The 25,733-nt window shown below is 40.4% G+C and overlaps 2 protein-coding genes across 9 annotated transcripts in view; both read left to right on the top strand.

The window, feature by feature from the left end:
• The window catches only part of si:ch211-63p21.2 (FH1/FH2 domain-containing protein 1), a 31,294-nt gene extending 24,074 nt beyond the window's left edge, over positions 1-7,220 (top strand). The window contains exons 1-9 of one of the 7 annotated variants that reach the window (XM_035953884.2): positions 1,505-2,662; positions 3,773-3,913; positions 4,475-4,657; positions 4,843-4,962; positions 5,045-5,206; positions 5,864-6,120; positions 6,229-6,451; positions 6,554-6,656; positions 6,744-7,217. In XM_035953884.2, the coding sequence (XP_035809777.2) occupies positions 2,201-2,662; positions 3,773-3,913; positions 4,475-4,657; positions 4,843-4,962; positions 5,045-5,206; positions 5,864-6,120; positions 6,229-6,451; positions 6,554-6,656; positions 6,744-6,772 (1,680 nt within the window). In that variant the 5' untranslated portion in view covers positions 1,505-2,200 and the 3' untranslated portion in view covers positions 6,773-7,217. Of the gene's footprint in view, positions 1-1,503; positions 2,663-3,772; positions 3,914-4,474; positions 4,658-4,842; positions 4,963-5,044; positions 5,207-5,863; positions 6,121-6,228 lie in introns of those variants that run through there. The other 6 variants (XM_023282520.3, XM_055008055.1, XM_055008056.1 and 3 more) reach the window with 6 other exon arrangements.
• A 1,735-nt stretch (positions 7,221-8,955) lies between these two features.
• LOC111576683 (heterogeneous nuclear ribonucleoprotein C) lies at positions 8,956-20,975 on the top strand. 2 transcript variants are annotated; one of them, XM_023282497.3, is made up of 10 exons: positions 9,073-9,608; positions 11,031-11,064; positions 14,209-14,287; positions 15,075-15,346; positions 17,225-17,297; positions 17,428-17,475; positions 17,799-17,962; positions 18,042-18,155; positions 18,718-18,869; positions 19,961-20,975. In XM_023282497.3, exons 1-10 carry the CDS (start codon positions 9,567-9,569, stop codon positions 20,051-20,053), a joined length of 1,071 nt encoding a protein of 356 aa, XP_023138265.1. In that variant the 5' UTR covers positions 9,073-9,566; the 3' UTR covers positions 20,054-20,975. The 2 variants fall into 2 exon arrangements, with proteins under 2 accessions (XP_054864038.1, XP_023138265.1); XM_055008063.1 differs by lacking the exons at positions 9,073-9,608; positions 14,209-14,287 and adding an exon at positions 8,956-9,057.
• Positions 20,976-25,733: the final 4,758 nt, after the last annotated feature.

Raw genomic sequence — 25,733 nt, 5'->3', positions numbered from 1 at the left:
CATTGTTGCGATGAATATGTGGCGCATAGCACCAGTGTGGTATACCGGTATGTAATTGTCTTTCAGGAAAATGAGATGTTCAGTTGCTTGGGGGGAAAAAAAATTCAAATGTATGTGTGGAATGATCTGAACTGAATCCAAGATCTTGCCATGATAGGATTTGGAGAAACTTACATAAAGCTCAAAACACAACTTATGCAATAATTTAGTGGACTTGTGGGTTTAAAGCAACAACTTTTGAACTGTGCTAATAGTAATTCACACTAGCATAATTAAAACAACAAAAATAATCTGGTTATTATGCACCAACACATCGATCTCCCAAAACTCCATGTGGTGAGTGTCCCAGTTCAAAATCATCCTTTTAAATGACAAAAAAAAATCTGATTCCCGACCTTCAAGTTAATACTCTCAAAGCAAACTGGAAATGATTTCATGTAATTTTTGCCTTGATCTTTATCTTGGCCCTGAGGGAGTCAGACGAGACAGACAGAGAAACCGTTGAGAAGAGATGCACACATTTCTTTGTACAATCTCGACCACACAGATATACACAGAGAGGCTAGGAAGTTCCCAGTCAGCTTTACCAGAATATATCAACTGGAAATGTCACTGGGAATCCCTCTGTCATCATCAAAATACTGACAGGAAGGTTGAGATTATGTCTGGCAACTGAATTTTTGCCAAATTAACACTTGTCACAACTGTATTTTTAGAGGTCAAAGACTTTGCTTGTATGACCACTCCCACGTAGCATTTACTATCTAAATTTTGCAGCAGGTTTGCAAGCTTTCTCTTGATAAATAAATGCTAAATGATCCAATGCTTTGCAAATAGAGCCCATTTTGGCCTAATGTCCCTTGAGTCCCACTGCAGCCTGTAGACAGCAGGGTCACTGAGTGAGATAAAGTATAATTAGCAGAGACCTAATGGCAGAGGGAGGGATCCTCATTAGGGCTGCACGTCGACCATGAAAATGACCCTGCAAAACACAACCATATACTGTGTGTGTTGTACACCCTTTACAGAAATATTTTTCACATTTCTTAATTAAAATTAGTTGCAATGTTTTTGAAATCATGAGCACCGCAGTGTCATGTTTTATTAAAGAGTGTTATTTCAATTTTACGATGTTGCTGAGCACTGCTGCCCATGCACTGCTGCACGATTTGCATTTTAGGACAACGTCTCTTCATATAATGTGCAAAGAAGCATCATGGAATCAGGATTTCATGTGTTGTACACTGAAACGTCGTATGTTTCTGCTCCATCCGTGCAGCTTTACTGATTGCAGATATGTCTTCCACAAAGTTGCATGCAATATGAAAAAAATACAGTGCAAAACTTTGTAAATCGTACTCTTTTATGTGCTCATGGGGGAGAAGAAGAGGGAAGTAACAGATCCTCAGAGGCTGATAGAGACGTTTGTGTATACACAAGTAGCAATACAAACAGGAGATGCAGCCTCGATAAGGAAATTAAGGGAAAGGGTGCAACTCAAATAAACCCAAACTGATGCACCAACTGACCAATGCATCTCTCTCTTGCTCTCTAACTAAAACTCTCACTCAGTGTCACTCAGGGACATGAAAGTCAGGGGATAAATGCAGAGGAGCGTCATTCGAATATTCTGGAAACGCTGTACAAAGGCGTTCCTTGGATTTTCTCTTCAAAATTGGAGTCAGGACTTAAACACAGCCCATTAAAACTCAGCGGAATTTTTTTTCCCTTTGACTGAGGTTGCAGGTTTTTGGCGCACCAACAGGACAACAGTGGACTTTTGGATCAAACACAGCTCGCTGTTTTAGATTCAAAGGGACAATCGCTGCACCCCCAGGCAATTGTAGGTTACGGTGCAGTGAGAACACCCAGAGGTGGTTCAGAAATTGTGCTTTGGGTGTTTGAGTTATGCGCTTCTGTGGTGGACAAGTAAGGCAGAGCATCCACAGACATTCAGATGGATACACAGAGTCTGTGAGGGGGTTGCTGACTGCACAGTAAGAAGAGGAGAGGAAGAAATCAAGTTTTGTTTCTGTGTGGAACATAAGGAAATGTGGCTTTCACATAATCAGATCAGAAAGATGTTAATTTTTTCAAGCATGAGGAAGAAGTGTGCTTTTTGGAATCAGCTTTTCTGAAGAACAAAATGCTATTAAATATCTAAAGATTTTTTTTTTTGAGTCAGAGACAACTTGGATCAATGAAGGAGTCCGAGCAAACCAAGGACATCACCTGGGACTTTGACCAGTCCTGGGCTTCGTTCCTAACACCAGCTGCACGTCTTTGCCTCAACACTTTGGATTTTTCAGACCTCTGGGATGAGGAGGACAGTACAGAGGATGAGGGAACTCATACATCCAAAGAATCATCATCATGTCTGCAAGTCGCCCCAGCACCACCACCTCCTCCTCCTCCTCTTCCTCCTCCTCCTCCTCCTTGTTTGCCCTCAGCTTCCCCTAAAGGTGCCACCACAAAAAGTCGCACCTTGAAGCTCCACTGGAGGGAACTGCAGAATCTGGCTCCACTTCCCAGGATGACTCGCTTTGGGACTCAGACTATTTGGGCCGGACTTGAGCCGGTGCATTTGGACACAAACCGGCTAGAATACTTGTTTGAATCTAAGGGCAATAACACCAGTTTAAGTGTGGTTTCTGGACGGCAGGTGAGAGTGATGAGACAGGATAATGCCTCAGGAATCGATTTCTACCTTCTACAGTGTCTGGTTTAATCTTATGGAAAATACAGAGCAGCTAATGGATTGGGTCTATTCATGCGGCTCTGTATCAGTTTTCATGTGTAGTACAAAGATCTTAAATAAAAGACAACTGGGTTGCTCCTTTTGGTTCTTGACGATGTTTCATATCTTATCCAAGAGGCTTCTTCATTTCTGAGTGATGAGGAGTCCCAGATATTTACTGTCACCCCCAAATCCCATAGCCAATGCATTTAAAAGCAAGACTCACATACCTCAAGCTATAAATATTGATGCAACTGCCAGATCAGGGATGTTATAATTGCAATGTACAGACTGTAAATAAAGAAAACAATGATTTGCAAGAGGAGTGAAGGAAATCATCTATGTTAAACTGGAATAGCCATCTGTAAACAGAAAAGTGAATCTATGAAATCAGTAATCAAGTAAATTGAGATTTCTTCCCCAGTAAGTTTCACCACCATTATGGTCTTAAGTTACCCCTGACATTTCAGTTTCACAACTATTCACACCTCAAGACATATGAGTCTTGAGTCTAAATGGGTCATTAGTCAGGGGATTTGAGGGTGACAATATACATCTGGGACTATCCATCAGTCAATTAAAACTGAAAATGCCTCATGGATGAGAGTGAAATCACTCCAAGAACCAAAAACAGAAGTTAAGATGTGTTTTCCTGAAACTCTTAGGATGACAATGACCAGAGTGACTGAGATTCTGCAGAGACCGATAGTTCAAAATGTTAGCTGGAGAAATGCCGAAATATTATTTATTGATTGGATCCTCTATAATGACTGCAGAGGGGAAACTTCTTCAAGATCCCAAAAAGGAAGTCTAAATACCTTTTTTCTGAAACACTTTTGGGGTTTCACGTTTTCATCTGCTGCAAAAATTTAAACCCCCTCACAGTATCAAAGCTCTTTCTGGAGGACTAAAAGGGCCGAAAATAGGCAAATACAGCCACAGAAATGTTTGTTAATCTGATTTGCGAATACCTATCGTATAAGCTGTTTTAATTTCTCAATTTTACTGCCTTCTAATCTTCTTATCCCAACCCAGAAGCAGCCATCAGTCTCAGTGTTGGGAATGAAGCGCAGTAACATCATAACCATTGCACTGAGCAGCCTCCCCCCTCCTCGCCTCCTCCCCCCTGCTATCTACAGCATGGACAGCAGTGTGCTGGACAGAGACGACGTTCAGGTGCAGTACAGGCCAAGTCCTCTTTGACTTAGCATCTGATTAACCTCTGAATTTAGAATGAGCTTTTTTGCCCAAGTATGTGGTCGTACTAGCAAAAAATGTGTTTCCTGTTGTTGGTGGGTCATGAGCAATGCAGAGAACACACAGACAAAGTCCACAAAATTACAGAAAATACACAGTTTACAAGCTACATATTGAGTAAATTATTTACGAGCAGCTTATAGGAGAGGAACAATATACGTAAAATGCAAGAGTGTTGATGTACAAACTGCAACAATGTGCTTCACATATGAGACTTGGACTGTAATTTATGAATATTTATAAAGATGATGGTATGAAAAGACAAACAGCTCCTGTGTAGTTTTGGTGTACAGAGTTCTGTAGCGCCTCCCAGAGGAGTTGGAAAATACTGTGTCCAAGGTGTGAAGGATCTGTAAGGATTTTTCCAAACCTTTGCTTGTTTTGGTTGGAAGGGCAGCTCATTTCCCTTATATCTATGTGACAAATTCAACCTGAAAGCGGTGCTAGTTAATCTCTTTTCACATTCTTTCTATAAAACAGCGTCTTCAAGCTTTAATCCCAACAGAAGAAGAACTTTGTCTGATCAAGGAGGCCAAGGCCCAGAACCCTCACTGCCCTCTGGCCCAGGCTGAGCTCTGCCTGCTTACTCTGGGGGAGATCCCTCACCTGAGCTCCAGGCTTCAGCTGTGGACCTTTGCTCTGGACTATGACTCTGTAGAGAGAGTAAGTGAAAAACGGAGTATTATCAGCATGGCACAATCTGCACAAGTAATATCCTGGTGCAAAAACACCACTGTGATGACTTGTCATTACCAAAAATGTCACCAGAAAAAAAAACAGATTTGAAGGCTCATTTATTCTATATGAATCTCCACAATGCCGTTTAAATGCATTTGTCGTCTTAACAGGAAATTGCTGAACCTCTCTTCCATCTGAAGTTGGCCATGGAGCAACTGGCAGCCAGCCAGACCTTCAGGTGTATTCTGGCGACAGTGCTCGCCATCGGTAACTTTCTCAATGGATGTAAAGTGAGTGAACTTTCTTTATATTCCTCTTTAAAGTGCTTTATTCCTTTCCCACGATTCTCACAACACATTGTATTACCTCAAGGCCCGTGGCTTTGAGCTGAGCTACCTGGGGAAGCTGTCTCAGGTGAGGGACACCCACACCCGCCAGCCCCTCCTGCACCACGTCTGTGTGCTCCTGCTGCAGCTCTACCCACAATCCTCTGACCTCTACTCTGACATCACGGCTCTTACTAAAGCCAGCAAGGTGTGTAGTTGCATCCATGTGTGTGTCTTTGAGTGTGGATGTCACAGTGTGCCTGAGGGTAAAGGAGGAGTATTTGGATGAAACAACAAAAGCTGAAAGAAAAAGATCAATACAACTTACTGCAGCTAATTTTGTGGATTAAATGTAAAATGTGACTGTACAGTGGCTCTGTGGTTAGCACTGTTGTCTTGTAGCTAGGAGATCCCTGGTTCACATCCTGTCCTGGGATCTTTCTACGTGAAGTTTGCATGTTCTCCCTGTGCATGCGTGGGTTTTCTCCAGGTTCTCCGGCTTCCTCCCACAGTCCAAAAACATGCTGAGGTTAATTGGTGATTCTGAATTGACTGTAGGTGTGAATGCAAGTATGATTGTTTGTCTCTATGTGTAGCCCTGTGATAGACTGTTGAAATGTCCAGAGTGTCCCCTGCCTTCACCCTATATCAGCTGGGATAGACCCAAGCCCCGCTGTGACCATAATGAGGATTAAATGGTGTATAGATAATGGATGGATGGATAGGTGTAAAATCTATTAAATAAGTTTAAAATGTAACAAAAATATGCAGTTTCAAATCAATCACACCAATTAGAGTCAAAAATAAGTAACATTTCACTGTGATTCAACTTTATGATGCGCAAATCCTTCCTTAATCTTTACAGTGCGACTACTCCCAAGTCCAGTCCAACTTCACTCAGTTAGAGACCCTGTGCAAAGCATCATGGGAGCAGCTGAAGGTGCTGAACAAGGCTGAGGAAAAGAGGAAAGGAGGAAAATGGGACAAAAAGAGAGGAGGAGGAGGAGGTGATGAGGCTTTAGTTTCAGAGGGTTCGCTCCGCCACAAGCTGCCGAAGATTCTGAAAGAGTGCGAGGAAAGACTGAAAGTCCTGCGAGCGGTTCATCGCCGGGTCATCAACAGGTGCTATAACAGTAAATAGCCCCAAAGTGACTTATCAAACTGTAAAATTGGTTTTAATTAAAGTTTAATGAAAAAATGTTATTCTCTGGTTCATTTTTGCTCCTCCAGGTTCCACTCTTTCCTCCTATTCCTCGGCTACTCCCGATCCATGGTGAGAGACACCAAAGCGGAGGACTTCTGTAAAACCATCAGTAACTTCTCACTGGAGTACAGAACCACACGGCAGGCTGTCCTCCAGCAGAGAGAACGGGAACGGCAGAGAAGTGGAACCGAAAGTCCAGGTCCAAGCACACCTGTACACAAGAGGAAACATCCACAAACCCCTTCACAGGTTCCTATTTCAGATGCTTTTTCAGGGAAAAATTCCACACAATTAGAAAGAAAAAAAGCTATTTGTTATCATGCAGATTTTGTTAACTCATTGTTGATCCAGCAGGAAAATGATGAGCAGTGGCGGCTGGAGGAGGTGCTGAGAACACCTGACTCCATCTCAAGGCTGGATGTCACTCTGCCTCGAAGCCGCAGGAGGATCCAAAGTACTTTATACGATGCACACATTCTGAAACGCAAGTTGCTTCTAGTGACTTCTATCATATGTGATCTCTTATTTGTTTGCTTCTCAGGTCCATTTTCCCGGAAGCTGAAGTGGTGACCCTGCTGATTGCTCCAAAGCCAACGGGTTGCCCCTTTATCATTCAGTCATTGCTGATTATTTATGACGTTACATTGTGGTTACATTTTTGCAGCACTGTGTTGAATAACAGTAAGAAATGGACACATACGTAAAACTTCACAGGCCATTACATTTTATCCAGGTTTAAAATAAAGATGCTTTAAAATATGTTTTGTTAAAATATGTTTTAAAATGATGCATTTGTGTGTGTGTGCTCTAATGAAATGCAATGAAATGAGTAATAAAATGTGTCACATGTAAAAAAATTGTGAGTTAAAAAAAGAAGAGAAAGTGCTGTACCTGTTTTAAGACAGGTAACAACAAAACTATCAGCAAATAACCACGGCAATAGGATCCAATTTTGTAAAATGAAGTTGTACAATAAAATAAAGAAAATTTAATATTTTTATCAAAAGCCTTTGAAAACATGCATATCTTGAGATTTTTCTTAAAAGAAATGTCTGAAAAAATAATAAAAAGGTATAAAATAGGTAGCAGCAAAATATGTGCAAATGACCAAGACAGAAAACAGAATAATTTGCAAAAATCAAGTTGTACAATAGTGCTGGGCGATATGGAAAAAATCATATACCACGATATGGATTATTTTATATCACGATTACGATATATATGACGATATACCACAACAAAGTATGTTTTCAGTTATTCTCTGAAACGTTTGAAGAAAATTTCATTGCTTACTTTTCTCCATGAAACTTTAACCTGTTGCTAGGGCTGGACCCGAATATCCGAATATTCGGTCCCCATGGTGGTATGCGGATATTAATTTTGAGATCCGAATATTCGCCCCCTCCTACCTCCACCCCCACCCCCCCGTGGGGCGTTACGAACCGAGCCGAAAATTCGGCTCTTTCCTCCGTTAGCTCGCCGCCTCTGACCTCACGGACCGAACCGAATATTCAAGTCATTCCTTCGTCCGTCCGTCAAATTCCTCCCCCCACCCCCGTTAAGGAGGGGACCGAATATCCGGAGCCCAGAAACTGCTATTCGGGTCAGCCCTACCTGTTGCGCGTCCATCGCTCAGCACTCATGAGTTAAGTAACGTAAAGCAGCGTCATGTCGCAAAAACCACAAGACGGAGTTTCTTTGCGAAAAATCTTTTTATTCTACTTTATTTTCACGTATATAAACTTAGAGTATGCATAGTGACAAGAAAACACTAATACAATCGTCGCAGGCTATTTAATGATAAATTTGCTGTAATAATTGATAAAATTAGGTTAGAAACGATAGAAACGATAGAAGAGAAATGGCACGATAGACACTTTTCTATCGTTCTCACGATATGTATGTTCATATCGCCCAGCACTATTGTACAATAAAATAAAATACACAAAAAAAATTAAATTTTAAAAAACAAAACATCACTTGTACCTTTTTTAAATAAAAAAAACATAAAATACTAAAATTTTAAGACCATGAAGAGCAATCAAAAGTCATTGAAAATGTGTCTATCTTTACATTTTTCTTTTAAAAATGTCTAAAAAATTAATAGACTGATTTAAGACAGGTAGTGACAAAACTCTGCAAATAACCAAAACAGAAAACAGGATAGTCATTTTTTAAAAATAAAATCAAATTATACAGTAAAGTAAATGCATTTTTAACAACATCAATACAATTGTATTATCATCTTTTATTTATTTATTTATTTTTATAAAAGACTCAAATATTAAGGCCATGAAGAGCAACCAAAAGCCACTGAAAACATGTTTATCTTGAGAGTTTTCTTTTACAAAATGTGGAACAATTAACAACATTGGCTTAAGTGTTTTACAAAATTATTTGGCAATAAGTAGTCAATCTGATTGAAAATTCCTTTGGATGGGGACAGAATTGGTCAGTCTGTTCCCACTGAAGTGCTTACGTGAGGAATTTTTATCCTGATTGGGCTAATATTCCGATTATACTTGGAATAACTGGGCTTTCTTCTTTTCTAAGTGCTATTCAGTCAAATCAATGGAGTTTAGCCTAGGCTACGGATGTCGTCATTCATGAGCCGGAACTGGCAAGGGCATCTGCCAATCAGGGAAGGGCAAATCTAGACAGGGCGGTAAAAACATCCAATCAGAAGCGGGGATCCAGTACAGGGCGTGACCGTCTTGTTGTGAGTACGAGTCGACGCCATTTCGTGTCCACTGGTTTCAAGGTGATACATTCAGCCAGCAGAGCCGTAAGCGGATCTTTACCTACTCAAGTAGAAAGAGCGTTGAATTGTTCTCATTTTTAGTGTTAAGCTCCTGGTGAGTATTTTTACACGAGAGATTTTTTTCCCTTTTTTGTTTTTTCCTGACTTTGAGCCGTCTTTGGGACTTTTTGTTTTTATTTTTAATGCATTTTTCCTGGCTGGTGTTTCCCGAGACTGTGTTGGCTTTAGTGGCGTACATTTTGTGATGGCAGCATAAACTGCGCAGAAACTAGTTTGAAGTAGCTTTCACAGCGATATATTTTTTTCTTTTTGCTTTTGTTTTTCGAATAAGACACTTTAAAAACTCGAAAGATTTTTCAGGGAAGCTGTGTTACCTTGTTGTTTATCTGAGTGTGGTCGCGTTTTCATGGAGAGAAATATGGAAGAATGTGCCAGGATTTTGTGGACAGTGTTCAAAACGGGTCGCCCCTTTTTCTGGAAATATGTTTTTACATTTTGTTTTTGATTCTCGTTCCCCCCCCCAACTTGAAACTTGATATGCAGTCGTTGACATTGGGTCGTCTTTTTATATTTTCTCTGTGATTTTGGCAGTGCTGAGGCAGTATGTTTTCTGCAGCAGATCTCAGGAGTGATGTCATTTTTCAGGCAAGATGTTTTTCCCCCACTGAGAAATGGGGCGTTTTTGAAGGAACTCAACAGTGTTTTGATGTATTGTGCAGTCATGGACGGCGGGGGGGTTTCTATAGCATTGGGGGCGACATGATTTGTGCATTTGGTAATTTTGATATAATCATTAAAGTTTATTTGCAGGCAGAGAAAGCCACTCACTGAGTAGCAGTTTAACCAGAGCTGTGCGGCTGCTTAGACCAGGAAGAAGTCCTGCAGATGGGGCCTGACAGCAGGCCGAGACTACCACACCGCTTTGTCCCTTCTTTGCCTTTATTATCTTACAGCTTTCTCACTTGTATGCCGATCTGTGAAAACCCCCTTCATCCAAATGTGCAGCAAAGTTTTACAGTAGGACTGCAGGGCGGATTGACGGCGCCCCCTCCAAAATTATCTCCCCCTCCGCTTCCCTTGGCCCCTCAAAAGGGTGTCCTTCTGGAAGTGTCCTTGACCGTTAGTCCCTCCAGGCTCTGGGGGCGCTGTTCCATAGCTGACCCTTTGTTCTGACCCCTGTATGAGGGCAGGCAGGAGCGTGGAAAAAAAAAAAAAAAAAGGGGCAAATAGCTTCCTCAGACTGGTGATGCCGATGTGCACTTTGCAGCAAACACCACTGTCTGATGCTTTACTGCTCATATTGGTTCGTGTCAGTTTGCAGATTTAGTAGATTGTGGGGGGAAAAATGCAGTGAAATCAGTTCCATTCCCTTTTACTTTTTGCATGACCTTTTGATTTCCCAGCTGAGCTCCTGATGATGCTGCACGGTGTCACTTTAGATCACAAAGGAGACACCAACCCTGGCACTGTTTGTGCCTCATTCACCTTAATTCACCTGCTTTCTCCAACAGTAGCAGCTGTAGCCTTAGAGGGAAACAAAGCAGCTCTAAATTCTTGAGTATTCATAAAATAAGTACTCTTAAAGTAAAAACTAACTTCGGTCTTTTTGCAGATTGCTAGCAGCAGCTCTGGAGTTTATCTTTGTTCAAAATCTTTTCATTTATACATGCAAATTCCAGTGGTTTAAGGTGTTAAATTAATATTCTAAAAATAATCTAAAGGAAATTTTCTAACACATGAAGTTCACATATTCCAAGAAGCACTTTTCCACTTTTTATTACGATGCTGTTTGTCAGTAGTATTTTTCTGATAAATATTAATCAACTAAAATATTTTGCTGTTTAAGTTGTAATTTCAAAATGAACAAACATCTGAGTCAAGGAGGAACTTAATAGAGTTTCTTAGCAAACAAGTCATTTTGTTAATGTGCTAGAAGCCATTACAATCTGATAAATTTTCATATTTTGTCCCACATTTCCTCCCCTGCTTGTTATGTTAAGAGTTCATTTTTAAAAACTTTCAAGAATTCTTTTCTAATTTTACCTTTTTTTGTTTCCCCCTTTTTAGTTTTTGAAGCCACTTTTTTCAGCGGCGACAAATCGTAAGTTGGTCTCAACCTTTTTTTTTTTTTTGGGTTATTTTTCACCTCAACTTTTGCATCTTTTTTTTAAATATATATATATATTCCACTTTTGCTTTCACCCCTTTGTGACGTAGCCCATTTCTCCCCCATTTGGATTTCCTGGAGCAAATAGCATGTAGTGTTTTCTTTTTTTTGTGCTGTGAAAGTAGAAAATCGAGCTGCTTAAATTTCAAACTGTTTGACCCTCATGGCCTCGTAACTGAGCCTCCTATTCTCCCAGTTGATGATAATCAAATGTTAAGTGATAATTATTAGAGAATCAGTTTGGATTGTGGCTCATTTTATTTGCTTATTAACTTCAAGTCCTCAGTTTAAGGACTGATATTGACAAAGGCAAAATGAAACCATTTTTTTCTGCCTTTGCTTTGTAATGCTGTTTTTCTTCTTTATTTTGTTTTTGTGAGTGTGCATGTCATTTGATGGATTTAAATCTGGTCCATTATTCATATAAACATAATGTTACCTGCTCTTTCGGAGGCTTAGCTCCTGATTATAATGTCACAATTATCAGCCCCAAGATTTTCCCCATTAAAGCAGCAGCATGCTAACAGAATCCCATCAACTACTAACTTAATCTCTAAATAATGACTTTTTCTGCCCTTTTATCAATCGCAAATTCTACAGATTTGAAGTTTCATTTGCTTTCTTTTACATATTCATCATCATTTGGCTGATTGAAAACAAGATCACGACAGCTCCTGTTGTTAAGATCACACGTTCTCTGCATCTTTACTTCCTAAATCTGTATTAAAGAAACACAACATGTGCACACAGAGCTGCATAAATGTGACATATCTCTTCCCACTGCAGAGATGCTCTTCCTGTCATTTCATGTCGTCTGTCCTCAAGCATGGGTCCGGAGAGCTGCGGTGACTTTCAAAGTTGAAGCACAAATATTAAACCCGACACTCTCTCACACCAGAGACATGTTAGCAATGAACCCACTTGCAACTTAGAATGAAACAGAAGCTTGTAAAGTATTTAAACTATTTGGCAGTCCTGTACAGAAAGGCCCAGATGAGGCAAATGACAAGAAAAGTTACTTTCAACTGCCACAGACTGCATTTATTCCCTAATTCTGATTATAACTGAACCCTTATATGTGCAAAAATGTTGAATTTGGAATCAAAACACTGTGGGAACGTAACGCTTCCATGCAATCCAACATCACAGGCCTGCAATAAATGCTATGTATTTTTTTCAACCTTTTTGGTGTAATTTTAATGTGCTAAATCACATCCCAAAGTCTGTACAAAATCAGATTTTAAAAGCTTGCTCTTTGTTTGGTCCACAGTGTTATTAAGTGCAAGGTGTTCTTTTGTCCACCTACTGTGTTGATAATACCAGACATTAAAATATTCAATAACTAGCTTTTCTCTTTGTCCAGCGACATAGCCTGATTGGTTTTGTTCAGCACCAAGCCTTTATCAGTAAAATCCCGTAGAGCGCATGTGTCTAAACCCTGGATATTCCTCTTGAACCCCAACACGCCACAAAGAATTAGAAACATTTGCTAAGCGGCCTGCGATCGCCTCCCCTCCCGATCACATCCGGTGTTGTAGACACCCTGTCAGCCTGCCAAAGCACCAGAAACGTCCCGGCCAAATCATGTAGGGAAGAGCAGCAGCCGAGCATTAAGCTTTGGCCACGCAGCTTGCTGCAAAAACCATGTAATCCCCTGCTAGCGGCTCCCGGCCGGAGAGGGAGAGGCCTGCTGCTGGGTCGGCCCGGCTGGCAGCGCTGCCGTGTGTTTGGCAGGTGAGATGTGGCTTTGCAGCATCTGAAGTGGTTGATAATAAGATGAAGCACTCTCAGGATTGAGAGGGAATTAGCAAAAAAAGTACATGATGGACACACAAAAGGTTGATGAGCAGAGCCGCGGTTTACTCAAATGCATTCATCTACAGTTGGTGGACAAAATAAAAGCACCTGATAGTTCTTATCTTTGTTTAACACCTGCGTTCATGATTTTTGGAGATTTCCCCTCCTGCAGTGTTGCATAACTTTGCAGTGGTTGGGACTAATGCACAGTCATCTCGACAAGCTGCACTGCTAATTGTACAACACATTAACATGCCTGATGCATCAGTCAAGACCAGGGATGGAAAAAAACATTTACTCAAGTATTAAATCTAAATACCATTTTCAGTTACTTGTGGTTTACTTGGATAGTTCTGTTTGTACCTCACTGTCATTCATAGGCAAATATTGCACTATGTACTGCATATTTAGTTTAATATAAATCAAGAAATAGATTGTGATGTAATAGTTTTGGACTATAATGAACCTTAATTAATCCTTGGAGGGATATTTACAAGCTAACCAGCAGATAAGGTTTCTGGAGCTGTGAAATCACCCTTTCTAGCTTCAAAATTAAAGTCATTCTGCTAAATTAGTGCTTTTATTTCTGGTACTTGAAGTATATTTTGATGCTGATACTTTACTCAAGTATACGTTTAAATGCATGACTCACTTATAAGAGAGTAGTTCTGCAGTATTTAAATGCAAGATCCTCCATCTCTGGTCCAGACACTGTGATTTTATGTAGAGCAGGAGAGAGAAATCTCAGCTGCACGGGTGCAACTGAAACAAAAACTGATCTAAAGTTGCATTTTCTTATCAGAGTTTCACCAACACTGACAGGAACTCAAAGGGATCAACATGAGAATTAGATCAATGCACACGTAGGCTCCTAAATTGTTATTAGGATCCAATTCTGATAGTGTTCTAATTCCATTCGTGCCTAAAAGGTTGTTCTTGTGACTTGTGTGTGCAAAGTAAATCTAACACCACAACAAATGATCAAACTTTATAATTCAAGCAGTGCAACTTTCACCCTTTGTAGAGACATAGTAGGTGACGTTTATTACATTTATACATGCTTACAAGTGAGTAAATTGTACAGAAATGCATTATTTGCTTTTGTCATAACAACCAACCATTTATCCCACAGGTTTTTTTTTTTCTTTTTGACATTCCTCCTACAACCTCCTGATCAGCCCCCCTCCTCCTCTTTTTAAGCTCTTCTTGGGTTTTCCGAGAAACTTTTTTGGAGGTGTAGTAGATGTCTCCCCACACTCACTTGACTCCCATCTCTCATAGTTTCTCGACGACCCTCTTCTCTCCAACAGACACAGACAGGCAGGCAGACCTCCACCGAGCCGAGTACAGACACAATGGAGTGAGTGTTGGCTGCTTCATGACCCGATCACACTGTCTATTCTGCTGTCTCATATCTATTTGTAGAAGCTGCTCTCTCCCGTTTTATGGTGGATGAAAGTAGTGTGTGTAAAATGCATATAAAGTTGCCCTGTTTGATGAATCTTCCTCTATTGTAGAAGATAGAAAGTAGGCGCCACAACTTCCATTTCCTAATAGATGAGTGCATGTGGTTGTCAAGTATAATGTGTTATTAAAGCTGAAATGTTTGGTCAGTTAACTGATTAACTTCACAGAGAATCTGTCAGCAGCAGTTTTGATGATCATGAATCATTTCAGTGAGCAAAAAGCTCTAAAAATGTACTGCATCTCGGTTAAGAGGAATCGCTGCTACTGTATTGTACAGCATTGCAACTTGGGTTTTGGTCTGCTGACATACAAAACGAGCTATCTGGAGATGTCAGCCTTCGATCTGCAAACCTGTGACCATCATTTTGTGATACTTTTTGGACAAATGAGTCAAAAGATAATCCACATTTGCAGGCAAAATGGACAATGCTCCAGGCTTAGGCAGTGTGATTAAAGCCACATTATTGCAGAACTTGAAGGTCAACACTCACACTGACCTTGCTGCTGAGATTATCTAAGAGTTACAGTGAGAGTTAACGGAAATGGATTTATCAGCAAATTGAATTTCTTCTACCTTCCTGTTTCCCTGAACATCACCAACCCCTGAATACTGATCTCGTATCTCCTTCTTCCTCCTCTTCTTCTCCTCCTCTCTCACCACCCACCTTCTCCGAGCCCAGTTGGTCGTCGTCCTCCTCCTCCAGCCTGATGGCCAGCAGCAACGTGACCAACAAGACCGACCCCCGATCCCTCAACTCCCGTGTCTTCATCGGCAACCTCAACACCCTGCTGGTCACCAAGGCCGACGTGGAGGCCATCTTCTCCAAGTATGGCAAGATCGTCGGCTGCTCTGTCCACAAGGGCTACGCCTTCGTCCAGTACGTCAACGAGAGGAACGCCAGAGCCGCCGTGTCCGGGGAGGACGGCCGCATGATCGTGGGACAGGTGTTAGGTGAGGCACTGGACAGAATCTTTAAAATCCATATTGGGTTTTAGTATCTTCTTCTAAGTCACTCTGAAATCTGTTAACACTGGAGATATAAATAAGTGTCAGCCGTTGTAAGATAATTCTGTGGCATTTTTCTCACGACACCATCCTATTTTTTCAATTCATTTGAGAAAAATTAGGAATTTGTGACAGCTGTGTCATTTAAAATGGGTTTTTGCTAATGTACAATTCTTAAATTGAACAACACTAAGAAGTACTTGTGCAACCAGTCAGCTTTATCGGATTAGTAACACGTCACAAACCTGTCAACACTTTAGGACAAACATTAACAAATTGTCTTTTCTCTTTTTGGGTTTCTTATTTTAAATTTTGACACAAATAATAGTTATTGGTCTCAATGATTATTAACGATCTGTATATGTATCTGAAAAAATGGTTGATTCCTAGAAAACAGCATAAAACATTATTTTTATAGATTTTGTAGGCGATTCTGTGCTGGACCAAATCTTGGCCAAACAGGCTGGTTGGTAACTACAGCAACCTTCTGACTCAATAGTTCCAACTCAGTGGATATAGACTGTGGGTATAAGCTTGTCATGGGAATCTGCTTCTAGAAACGACTACTTTCTAGCTAGCAATGTACCACACTTAAAATTTCAAATTTTGCTGAAAGTTTGTCTCATGCAATAAGAAAACCTTGCTATTATTTCGATGAATTTGCCATTTTAATGAAAGTGTTCGTTCCCCATCGTCCAAATGTTCCACCTTAACAATTCTCCTGACTCTGTTTGAAAGGGACACCATTGCTGCATCCTGTGCTTAGCACTGCCCAATATGTTTAGAATTGGTTTAAAGACTATAGACAAGCCAGAGTCTGAGTTTTTTCCCTCTGTAGCAGAATAAAACTGAGGCCATTCTACAGCACAGAATGGTCTGGCTATGCAAGACTACTAAATCCATAACAAAACACCACAGGATATTGTTGTCACTTAATAAAATATTGTTTAAGGTGCTAGTAGGCACATTTTACTACCTTTGGACAGTTTAAGGCAAGCTTCGTCTCCTAATCTTTTCAGTCCAAATGCTAAGCTAACTGGCTAGTGGCAGTACCTTTATATTTGCTTATCAGGAAAGCAAATAATAGAATAGAGTATCTTTATTGTCATTGCGATTTGCAGTGACATTGGTTAGTCTTTTAGTGCAGATAAATAAATACAAATACAAAATAAATGCAAATGCATAGATAATTACATGAGTATAAGAAATATAAAAATATCAGCATAATTCAAAAATGATTGAAAAAAATGCACAGATAATGCACAGATGGGTCACCAACATGGAAAATTCAAAGCAAATGTTGCAGAAGCTGCCCTCTGTTTTCTTATTTCTCTATTCTCCTATACGTGATTGCATTCCAAAAAATGGGGAAACACCATGAATAGGCCACGAATTTGCTGAAAAACAAACACCTAACTAATCACATCTAACACAATTAACAGTCTAATTTACCTTTTAAGATTGTTTTCCTGGGTTCCTCTGCTGCCCTCTAGTGCTACAAACCAGGCATTTGAAAATAGCCATAACTGCCGGCCATTAAAGGATTAAACACCGATGTTTCATGAGAAGAAATAGAAACAGCTGTTTCTGGTCCGATATTTCTGACCTGTCCTGTAATCCAAGCAGATTACAATAAATACAAAATATTTCTTTACAAACCCCACCTGGTAGAGGTAGAATCTGCACTTGTCTTCCAAAATAACACACCACATGGAGACAAAGAACTGTAAAAACAATCAGTCTGTAATGTGTTTTCTTTCACTTATGCATGACAAATCTTCTTTTCATCTCTCCCTCATTAACTCAGTGTTTTTCCTCCCTCAGATATCAACCTGGCAGGTGAGCCGAAGCCTCACAGATCGAAGACAGTGAAGCGATCTGCAGGAGACATGTACAGGTGAGTGTCTACTGCTTAACTCAGAATAACAATTTATCGTTTGTATTAAAAAAGTTCTAGAACTTAAAGGCACATCAAACATAAGTGCGTTTTGCTCTAATTAATGTTATCTGATCTGCCCTCTCTGCAGCTCATCCTTTGATTTGGACTACGACTTTCAAAGAGATTACTATGACAGGTAAGCTGTCTGGTCTTTATATGTTTAAGAGTGATTGCTCATATTTCTATCAATCCACTTGTCATTTATCTGCCAGTTTACTGTCTATTTTACCTCCTGGAAGTTTGGTTTGTCAGTGTTGCCTTATTTAAATCAAAGTTGAATGGTGTCAAATAGTGTTAATTATTTAAAATATTATTTTACTGATGCATTAGAGAGAAAATAAAGATAAATAGGCTGATATTAATGTTTTCTATTATTGTGGAGCCAAGGTGTCCATGGTGTCTGTTAAAACAATTAAACATGCTATGGCAAGTTTTTTACTCTTGAAATCTCTATTTCAGAATGTACTCCTACCAGTCCCGGGTGCCTCCTCCACCTCCGCCGCTGTCCCGAGCCGTCATCCCCTCGAAGCGTCCCAGGGTGAGTCTGAGCGGCGGAGGGAGCCGACGAACCAAGACCAGCTTCTCCTCCACCTCCAAGAGCAGCCAGAGGACTTCGCGTACCAGTAGGTTCCACCCACAGCCACCCAAGCTGACTCAGTTTTGATTTTCATGCCTAATACCGACATGCTTATTGTCCCACAGTGAAGACAGACGATCTCCAGACCATCAAGAGAGAGCTGACGCAGATCAAACACAAGGTGGACTACCTGCTGGAGAGCTTAGAGCGCATGGAGAAGGACCACACCAAGAAGTCAGGTGAGTTTTCAAGAAATGACAACACCTCAGATTTGAATAAAAGACAGAAAACTGCAATTAAACAAAGATGCAGTTTCTATTGGGGTTTACTGGCTTGATTTTAGGACCATTTTTGATTGCTTAATGCGTCAGATAGCTTTGCTTTGCTGCAGCTCCTAATACCTTTCCTTCTGCAGCTCAACTATGCTAACATCAGGAAGCTGCATGTAGATGGATGTTTTTTACATAAGCAAATTCTATCACTTTCAATGCCAACTGGAGCTGATATGACTGCACTGAGATGAGTCATGAGGATGCAAATGCAAATTTCAAATAATATGAATTTCATCTGATGAAATGTGTCACAACAATGCATTCTGATGTGATCCACCAGCTCCATTTATTGTATTAAATTTCCAGGATTCAAGCTGACTAAATCTAGCAAAAATTAGCACTTTCATCTTTTTGACTTGTCTTGTAAGTTTTGTGCATTTAGAAGGCTGGTGATCCCCAAGAGCCACATTTCGTCTGTTCATCCATGTCTGCTTTCTCTGCACGTCACATTTTCCCACCGTCTTCTCAGAGATGAAAGGCTCCAAACCAGAGCCTGGTGAAGTGTCTCCCCTCCACTCATCCACTTCCAGCAAAAAGGAGGATGGCTCAAAGAGGGACAGAGAGAGCCAGGACCTGAATGACTCTGAAGAGGAGGGAGATCTGCTGGAGGATGAAGATGAGGTGAGGAGGGAACCAGGATGAGGCAGAGTGCTCACTCAGCAGTGTACTTCCAAGTCTTTTTGCAATTGTTCCCAACCAAGGAATGCCTTATTATGCAGCTGATAAGAGCATTTCTAAGCGAACTTTTCAGAAGGAGTGCTAGTGTCATCTCTCGCACAATTTTAGGAATAAATCAGATGGGTGGGACTCGTTTGTTTATGTCAGAGAAAAAAATGATCACAATGAGGAGTGATACTAGTCCATCATGCAGCAATTGGTACGGTGCTGGTATGTTGTGAAGATGTGCTGAAAGCAAAACCAATGTGCTTTGTGATCACTTTCTTGTCAGAGATAAATGCAATATAAGCACAAACCCAAGACATTTGCGACTCAATTCACTGTTTGCCATGCAGATTATTCACAGTTTCGTCTATGAAATGTCAAAAATTTTATATATACACTGCCGTTCAGAAGTTTGGGGTCACCCAGACAATTTCATGTTTTCCATGAAAACTCACACTTTTATTCATGTGCTAACATAATTGCACAAGGGTTTTCTAATCATCAATTAGCCTTTCAACACCATTAGCTAACACAATGTAGCATTAGAACACAGGAGTGATGGTTGCTGGAAATGTTCCTCTGTACCTCTATGGAGATATTCCATTAAAAATCGGCTGTTTCCAGCTAGAATAGTCATTTACCACATTAATAATGTCTAGACTGGATTTCTGATTCATTTAGTGTTATCTTCAATGAAAAAATGCTTTTGTAAGTGACCCTAAACTTTTGAACAGTAGTGTGTGTATCTATAGATATAATCCCAATGCCGAACAGCAATCCAAAACCCAAAGATACCATATTTTCAGGCATAGTCAAAGAAAAATAAGCTGTGAATTCTAGCATTTTAGGTGTAAAAATTGCAGTAAATGTTTGTTTTTTTGTCTTGTAAATGGTTTTGTGAAATAATACTTGTGTAATTCCATATTATCTTCCTTTAAAAGCACAACGCATACATGTTAAGAGACTGCAACACAATCAAATTATGGGATAAATGAAGCGTCACTACATTAATATACATCTGTTCTGACTCCACTTTCCCTTCTGTGCAGATGAAGAGCAGAGGCAGAGAGGAGGATGAGGAGGAAGGCGAGCAGGAGGAAGGAGAAGATGACGGTGAAAGCGCCAACGGAGAGGAGTCCTGAATGAGACCCAGGCAGACAGACACACACTTACACGAAACCAGATTGTGTATGATAGTTTCTCCACAACCAGACTTGTACACAGCGGTCATGTTCTCATATCTGCTGATCTGACTGGACAATGACAGAACATACAGTGTATTGTAGATAATGCTCTTCTCATACACGAGTTATGTGTGAAGTACTCATTTCTGAATTTTCCTTTCAAGTTGGTAATTTGAATATTCCATGCTTTTTTTATTTGACTTTTTATATAGACTTTATCTGCAACTGGGTATAATAGGTCAAAATTCTGTTAAGGAAACATAATATATTGTACGTTTGAACTATAATTTAAAACATGGAACAGAGAAAGTAAAAGCCAAGCCCCTTTGACTTAAGTGTTTTTAGATGATGTGATGCCAAAACTAATTGACAAATTATCTAGCAGCGGCTGATATTTAAGCAAAACCGCATTAAAAATATGATCAAGTGCAGTAATGTGAATTTAAAGCTACTCTTAAGACACTAAAACTGCACACGATGCTTCAGCACAGGCATGAAAATTTAAAAAATGTGAACTTCTATTCCTGATCCGCCTGCTGCACTGCTCCCTTCCAACCAGCAGGTGTCAGTGTGTCCCAACAACAGGACACACAAAGAACACAAGGACCTATTTCTGTTGTTGGCAGAAAATCTTTACCATGTGCTTGCCAGATAAGAACATGAGCATGCACCAAATCTCATGTCTGACCACGCTAATGCTCAGATGCTGTCCGCATCGGTCTGAAAATACTTTTTTTGTTCGTTGCAGAGGTGTTCCGACCTTAACCGACCTTGACTTGTGTAATGCAGTGAATCTCCATGTTTGTCTGTTTCTGTTGCTGTTCTGTTTTCTCATTCGACTACACTGGTGAAAGTAAATAAACATGTTTTCCAAGTTGGAGCCTTTTACAAGCTTTTCCTACAATGTAAACGAATGCATTTCTTTTCATTGTGAGTCCGCCGCCAGCGCGACGTTAAGGTGGAGCTAGATTGGTAAATTGAACGGAGAAATTACGGGTTATGCAACGGAATGAAAGCGTAATTAAAAGATATGTCGGTTAGATGTGGCTTTTAAGTGCAGATCAAACAGGTTCAGACTGGAAGTGTGTTGATGAGCTTGGTGTTAGATCCAACCATGCAGGTAGTTTAGTCTCTACACCATGTTTTGCTCACATTTTGCAAAACTGCACTTAAACGAAAGGTAAATATTCTATATTTTATCATCAGTCTGTCTTGATTGTTTAGCAGTTGGCCACAATTTCAACCCCTTTTTCAAAATGTATTGATATTCCGGTAAATAAACACCATTAAAAGTATGACAAATAAGCTTTTAGCAGTTTCTGCTTGCAGCAAAACACAGACAGCTATCACCGGATGACTTTGATGCTGAAGAAAACAAGTTCTGGAGTTGATGTTTAGTTTTTTTCTGAATTCGAAAAGGATTGATGGACATCGGAGGTGTCATCGTCAGAAAGTGTAAGTCACGCTGAATCTAAATATATGTTTATTAGGCCTCGGTGTATGAATTTTGATGCAGATTATATCAATCTGGTGTGAATATCTTGTCCTCAAATCACTTCCTCTGCCCTCCCTTCTACTCTGCTACACCACACTTAGAATACATGCCTTCGTAGTGATACTATGTGCACTTTTTTGGTTTGCTTTGGGTAAATTTAACAAATAATAGAAGATATAGTGCACACTTGTGTTTGATTTCATAAACATGCAAATACTTGCAGTGCATGTCCACAACACCCTTTGTACGACACATAATGTTGTAACAGATAACCTTATACAATCCATAATATTTGCAGTAGGAGGAAGCCGCCTCATCAACATCCGGTCATAAGAACGATAAAAGGTACGCTGTTGGTATTAAAAGCAGTTGTCTCAGGCTGACTTACCGTTTAAGGCTTTGATGGACGGGAGGACAAAGGAGTTCTTAAAGCAGCTCAGGCTGCACTGAGGGACTTTGAAGCCTCCGCCTGAGGGAAGAAGCTGGTACTCAGGATGAAGGACATGAGTGGGATCAGAAATAATTTGTCTGATGACGCTTTCGTCAAAGACACCCCGTAGAGTGGAGTACTGCCTGACTCCTATGATTTTCGTGGCTCTCTGTGTTATCTGGGTTTTCAGCTGTACACTGAAGTTGCCAAAGCAGGCAGAGACCAGGATCCTCTCAACTATGACGTTATGTAAAGGCCACTGGTTGCACATACTGCACTGTCAAATTGCAAAACTTAAATTTGACAAATCAAGACACGGGAAGCAAAAATGAAATCTGCTTGATGGTCCACGACTTACTAACCAGTGCATCAATACACAGCTTCCTTATGAATATACATTAACGTGGCGGGGGTCTGCGGAGGCCTCAGAGCTCCGTAATGAATGCGCCAACACCAACCTGGCAGGAATAAAGAGGGATGCAAAGAGGGAAGCGGGATAACTAATCAATAAGCTGCAGTCTTCAGGGTGGACTGTGATTAACGAGGGGACAACAGACAGGCAGGACTGATAATGAGAGCGCCGGTGATAGAGGGGTGGATGGAGAGTGGATGGATGGATGAACAGGCCACAGAAGACTGGAGACAGATGGAAGGGGAGCTAACAGATGGAGAGATGACAGGAAGAGCGGAAAAGATTTTGTGAGGCGGAGGGAGGCGAGGGGATGAAGAATGTGGAAATAGTGTAGCAGTTAAAGTGAGTGATTGCAGAGCTGTCCCCTTTGTTAAAACATTGTCTAAGCACTGCTGCGTGTTTGCGCAATGTTTTATAGGATTGAAATGCTTTTTTTTTCTTGCCTCAGTGTGTGTTTTCTTACCAGTACCCCATTCGAGGTTTTGATCAAATGTTTCAAAAAAATCGACAGTTTGGTTATCAACTGAGCAGATTATATCACAGAATCACATTTCACAGCTGAAACGCGGCCGCTCTTGTGTTCTTAAAGCCATAAAACTCTCAGCATCGATCATGTAAGTGTCCCTATAAGCGTGTAATATGTGGCTGTAAATGCACAGACATATCAGGTTATGAAGTTAAAGTGTGAAGACGCGTGACTTCACGGCACGCAAGTTAGAATAAGCAATCAAAAGATCATCTAACTGAACCATCAAATCATACTGACATGCTGTTTTTATACAATATATGCATTTTGAGGGCAAATTGTTATATTGAAACGTTGAATATCTGTGTTGTTCTGAAAATGTATTAAATAGTGCTAAATAAATCAGATTAGATGACACTATTAGCTGTGAAATGTTCATTCACATCCTATGCAGGCCGTCACGTAGCTTGCCACTGTGTGTGACTGCAAAACTGTAGCTAAATGAGCGTTCATGAAAGTAAAATGAGCACAGAAGTGGAAGGTTAATGCTGAGGTGTGGTCAGTGTTATGCAGGGAACATTGCCCGGTCCAGTGGAATTAGTGACTGCAGCACAGCAGAGCCACTTGATGCATAAATGCACAGTAAACACATGGTTTATCAGGCTGTAAAACATTTGCAAACAAATACAGTGCCATGCTACAACATAAGGCACTTAACATGTTAAGTAGGGTTTGAGGATTTTGGAAAAAATAGCATTTGCTTTTCTGCAATATATAAATATATATAATATATAAATATATTTACATACAGGCCTAACATTATGACCACATGCCTAATATTGTGATGGTCGCTTTATGCTGCTGAAACTCCTCTGACCCAGTGAGGCAGGGGTAGTCAGCACAGTGCCTGCGGGCGCCTGGTTGACCGCAGAGACCAGTGAGTTGCCCGCAACACATGTTCTAAAAATAACACTAGTCACCATGAAATTCCTTATAAAAAATTATAGTTGCTGTTCTTTTTAAATCAAAAATACTTACATTAATGCAGATTTCAAATTACAATATTTATGATAATTTAAAAAAAAAAAAAAAAAAATGTCTTCGGTGTAAATGAACTTTGACGTTGTCCGAGTCAAAGTTCACTGCGCATGTCCAACCATCACGTCACTCTGAAGCGTCCGGGTGCAGACACTTTGGGAAGCTAGATGTGGTTTTTACCCCCAAAACATGACAGAGAAGTGAAAGAGAAAACACTGTTTTCACGATGACTGGGAGGAAGAGTTCTTATTCACGACAGTGACAGATAAATGTATGTGTCCTATTTGCGGGGCGACTATTGCGTCGGCAAAGCGGCACAATGTGGAGAGACGCTACTTTAGCCACCACGAAGCTTCCATGCTAACTAGCCACCTGCTAGCGCACATAGACTGTATGCGCACTACGGACAGAGAAAGCCCGGGACTTAAAGTCAGCTTTGGCCTTTCGTGGAGAAAAATGTACCATTAGAAATGGCTCCCTCCATGACGGGTCGGCATGCAGGCTTCACTGTACGATGCAGAGGTGATCCAGACTTCCCAACATTCCTACATTATCACTGCAGCATTCACCAGCAGGACATATGTATGTACAAAAGTGGCCGGATTTGATCATGTGATGACTCGTGTCGTGAAGATCATAAATGGCTCCAAAGCCAAACAACCAGGACATTGAAGGTGCTGCTGGAGGAGCTGTCAGCTGAACATGATGACCTGTTACTACACACAGAAACCCCATGGATCAGCAGGGGACCAGTTTTGCAGCGTTTTTTGTCACTGTTGGCCGAAATCAAAGAGTTCATGCAATCCAAAGGGGAAGACACCTTGCTGCTTGAGGACACTGAGTGGATTCTTGCCCTTGTATTTTTAACGGACATCACTGGGAAACTGAACCATCTGAACTGTGAGCTGCAAAGTAAAGGTAAGACATGATAAGCTCTGCAATGCCAGGCTTCCCACTAACACACATTTACAGACAAAGAAAGAGGTAACATGTTGTCATTCAGAACACCGTGCCATTACATAAAAATGTGAACAATAATTAGTTGAAAACATGTAATGATTTGTTGTTATGATCTGTTAAAAATGTTGCAATGCTGGTGAAAAATGCTGGTGATTAGTACTAATGTGATATGATTCATTTCAAAATGTGAAAGAGTTGATTTTTTTTCTTACATAACTGATAATTTGTACAAACATGGGACAGAGTTCATGAATTGTTCAAAAATGTTACAAAGGTAGTGGTTTGCACAAATGAAGCATGATTTGATGACAGTTAATGATTTCCTAAAAATGTTAGAAGTGACAATTTGCACAGAAATGTAACTGGTGTGATTTTGAACAAAATGCTGCAAATATGTTGATTCATACAAAACTGCCAAGAAAGATATTTACAAAAGTTTCAGAGATGGGATACCTCTGACTTTTAAATATTGGAACAGATTTCCATATATATGTGTGTGTGTGTGTTTCCTACCGTCATTGTTGTGGAAATCGTCGTGAATAATTATTGTAAGGAATAATTAACATAAATGTGATCAGACAGTCTTTTTACATGTTATTTTCATTATTATTATTGTTTAAAGATGATGGCGCAAGTTTGCTCTTGAGGAAGTTTGTATCAAACAAGGTGCCCTTCATACTACTCAGTACCCTTGAAGTTGCTCTCAGGTTCAAAAAGGTTGGTGACCCCTGCAGTGGGGCATGAATACAGAACCTCTGGGGATGTCTTGTGGCAGTGAATTCTGTGGGTCCTGTGGGTTGCAGGGTGAGACCTATCTAGATCAGGCTTATCCCATCC

This window comes from Amphiprion ocellaris, chromosome 23 (genome assembly GCF_022539595.1).
Source record: "Amphiprion ocellaris isolate individual 3 ecotype Okinawa chromosome 23, ASM2253959v1, whole genome shotgun sequence".
Lineage (NCBI taxonomy): Eukaryota > Metazoa > Chordata > Actinopteri > Pomacentridae > Amphiprion > Amphiprion ocellaris.
The sequence above is the reverse complement of the archived record's forward strand: the minus strand, read 5'-3'. Positions and strand labels throughout refer to the sequence as shown.

What these genes read in the sequence shown, in the direction of transcription:
- LOC111576683 (XM_023282497.3), top strand. Translation starts at nt 9,567, where the DNA reads ATGTTTTCTGCAGCAGATCTCAGGAGTGATGTCATTTTTCAG. An exon ending in GGAGTGATGTCATTTTTCAG is followed by an intron (nt 9,609 to 11,030) that starts GCAAGATGTTTT and finishes CCCCCTTTTTAG; the next exon opens with TTTTTGAAGCCACTTTTTTC. An exon ending in GATCGTGGGACAGGTGTTAG is followed by an intron (nt 15,347 to 17,224) that starts GTGAGGCACTGG and finishes TTCCTCCCTCAG; the next exon opens with ATATCAACCTGGCAGGTGAG.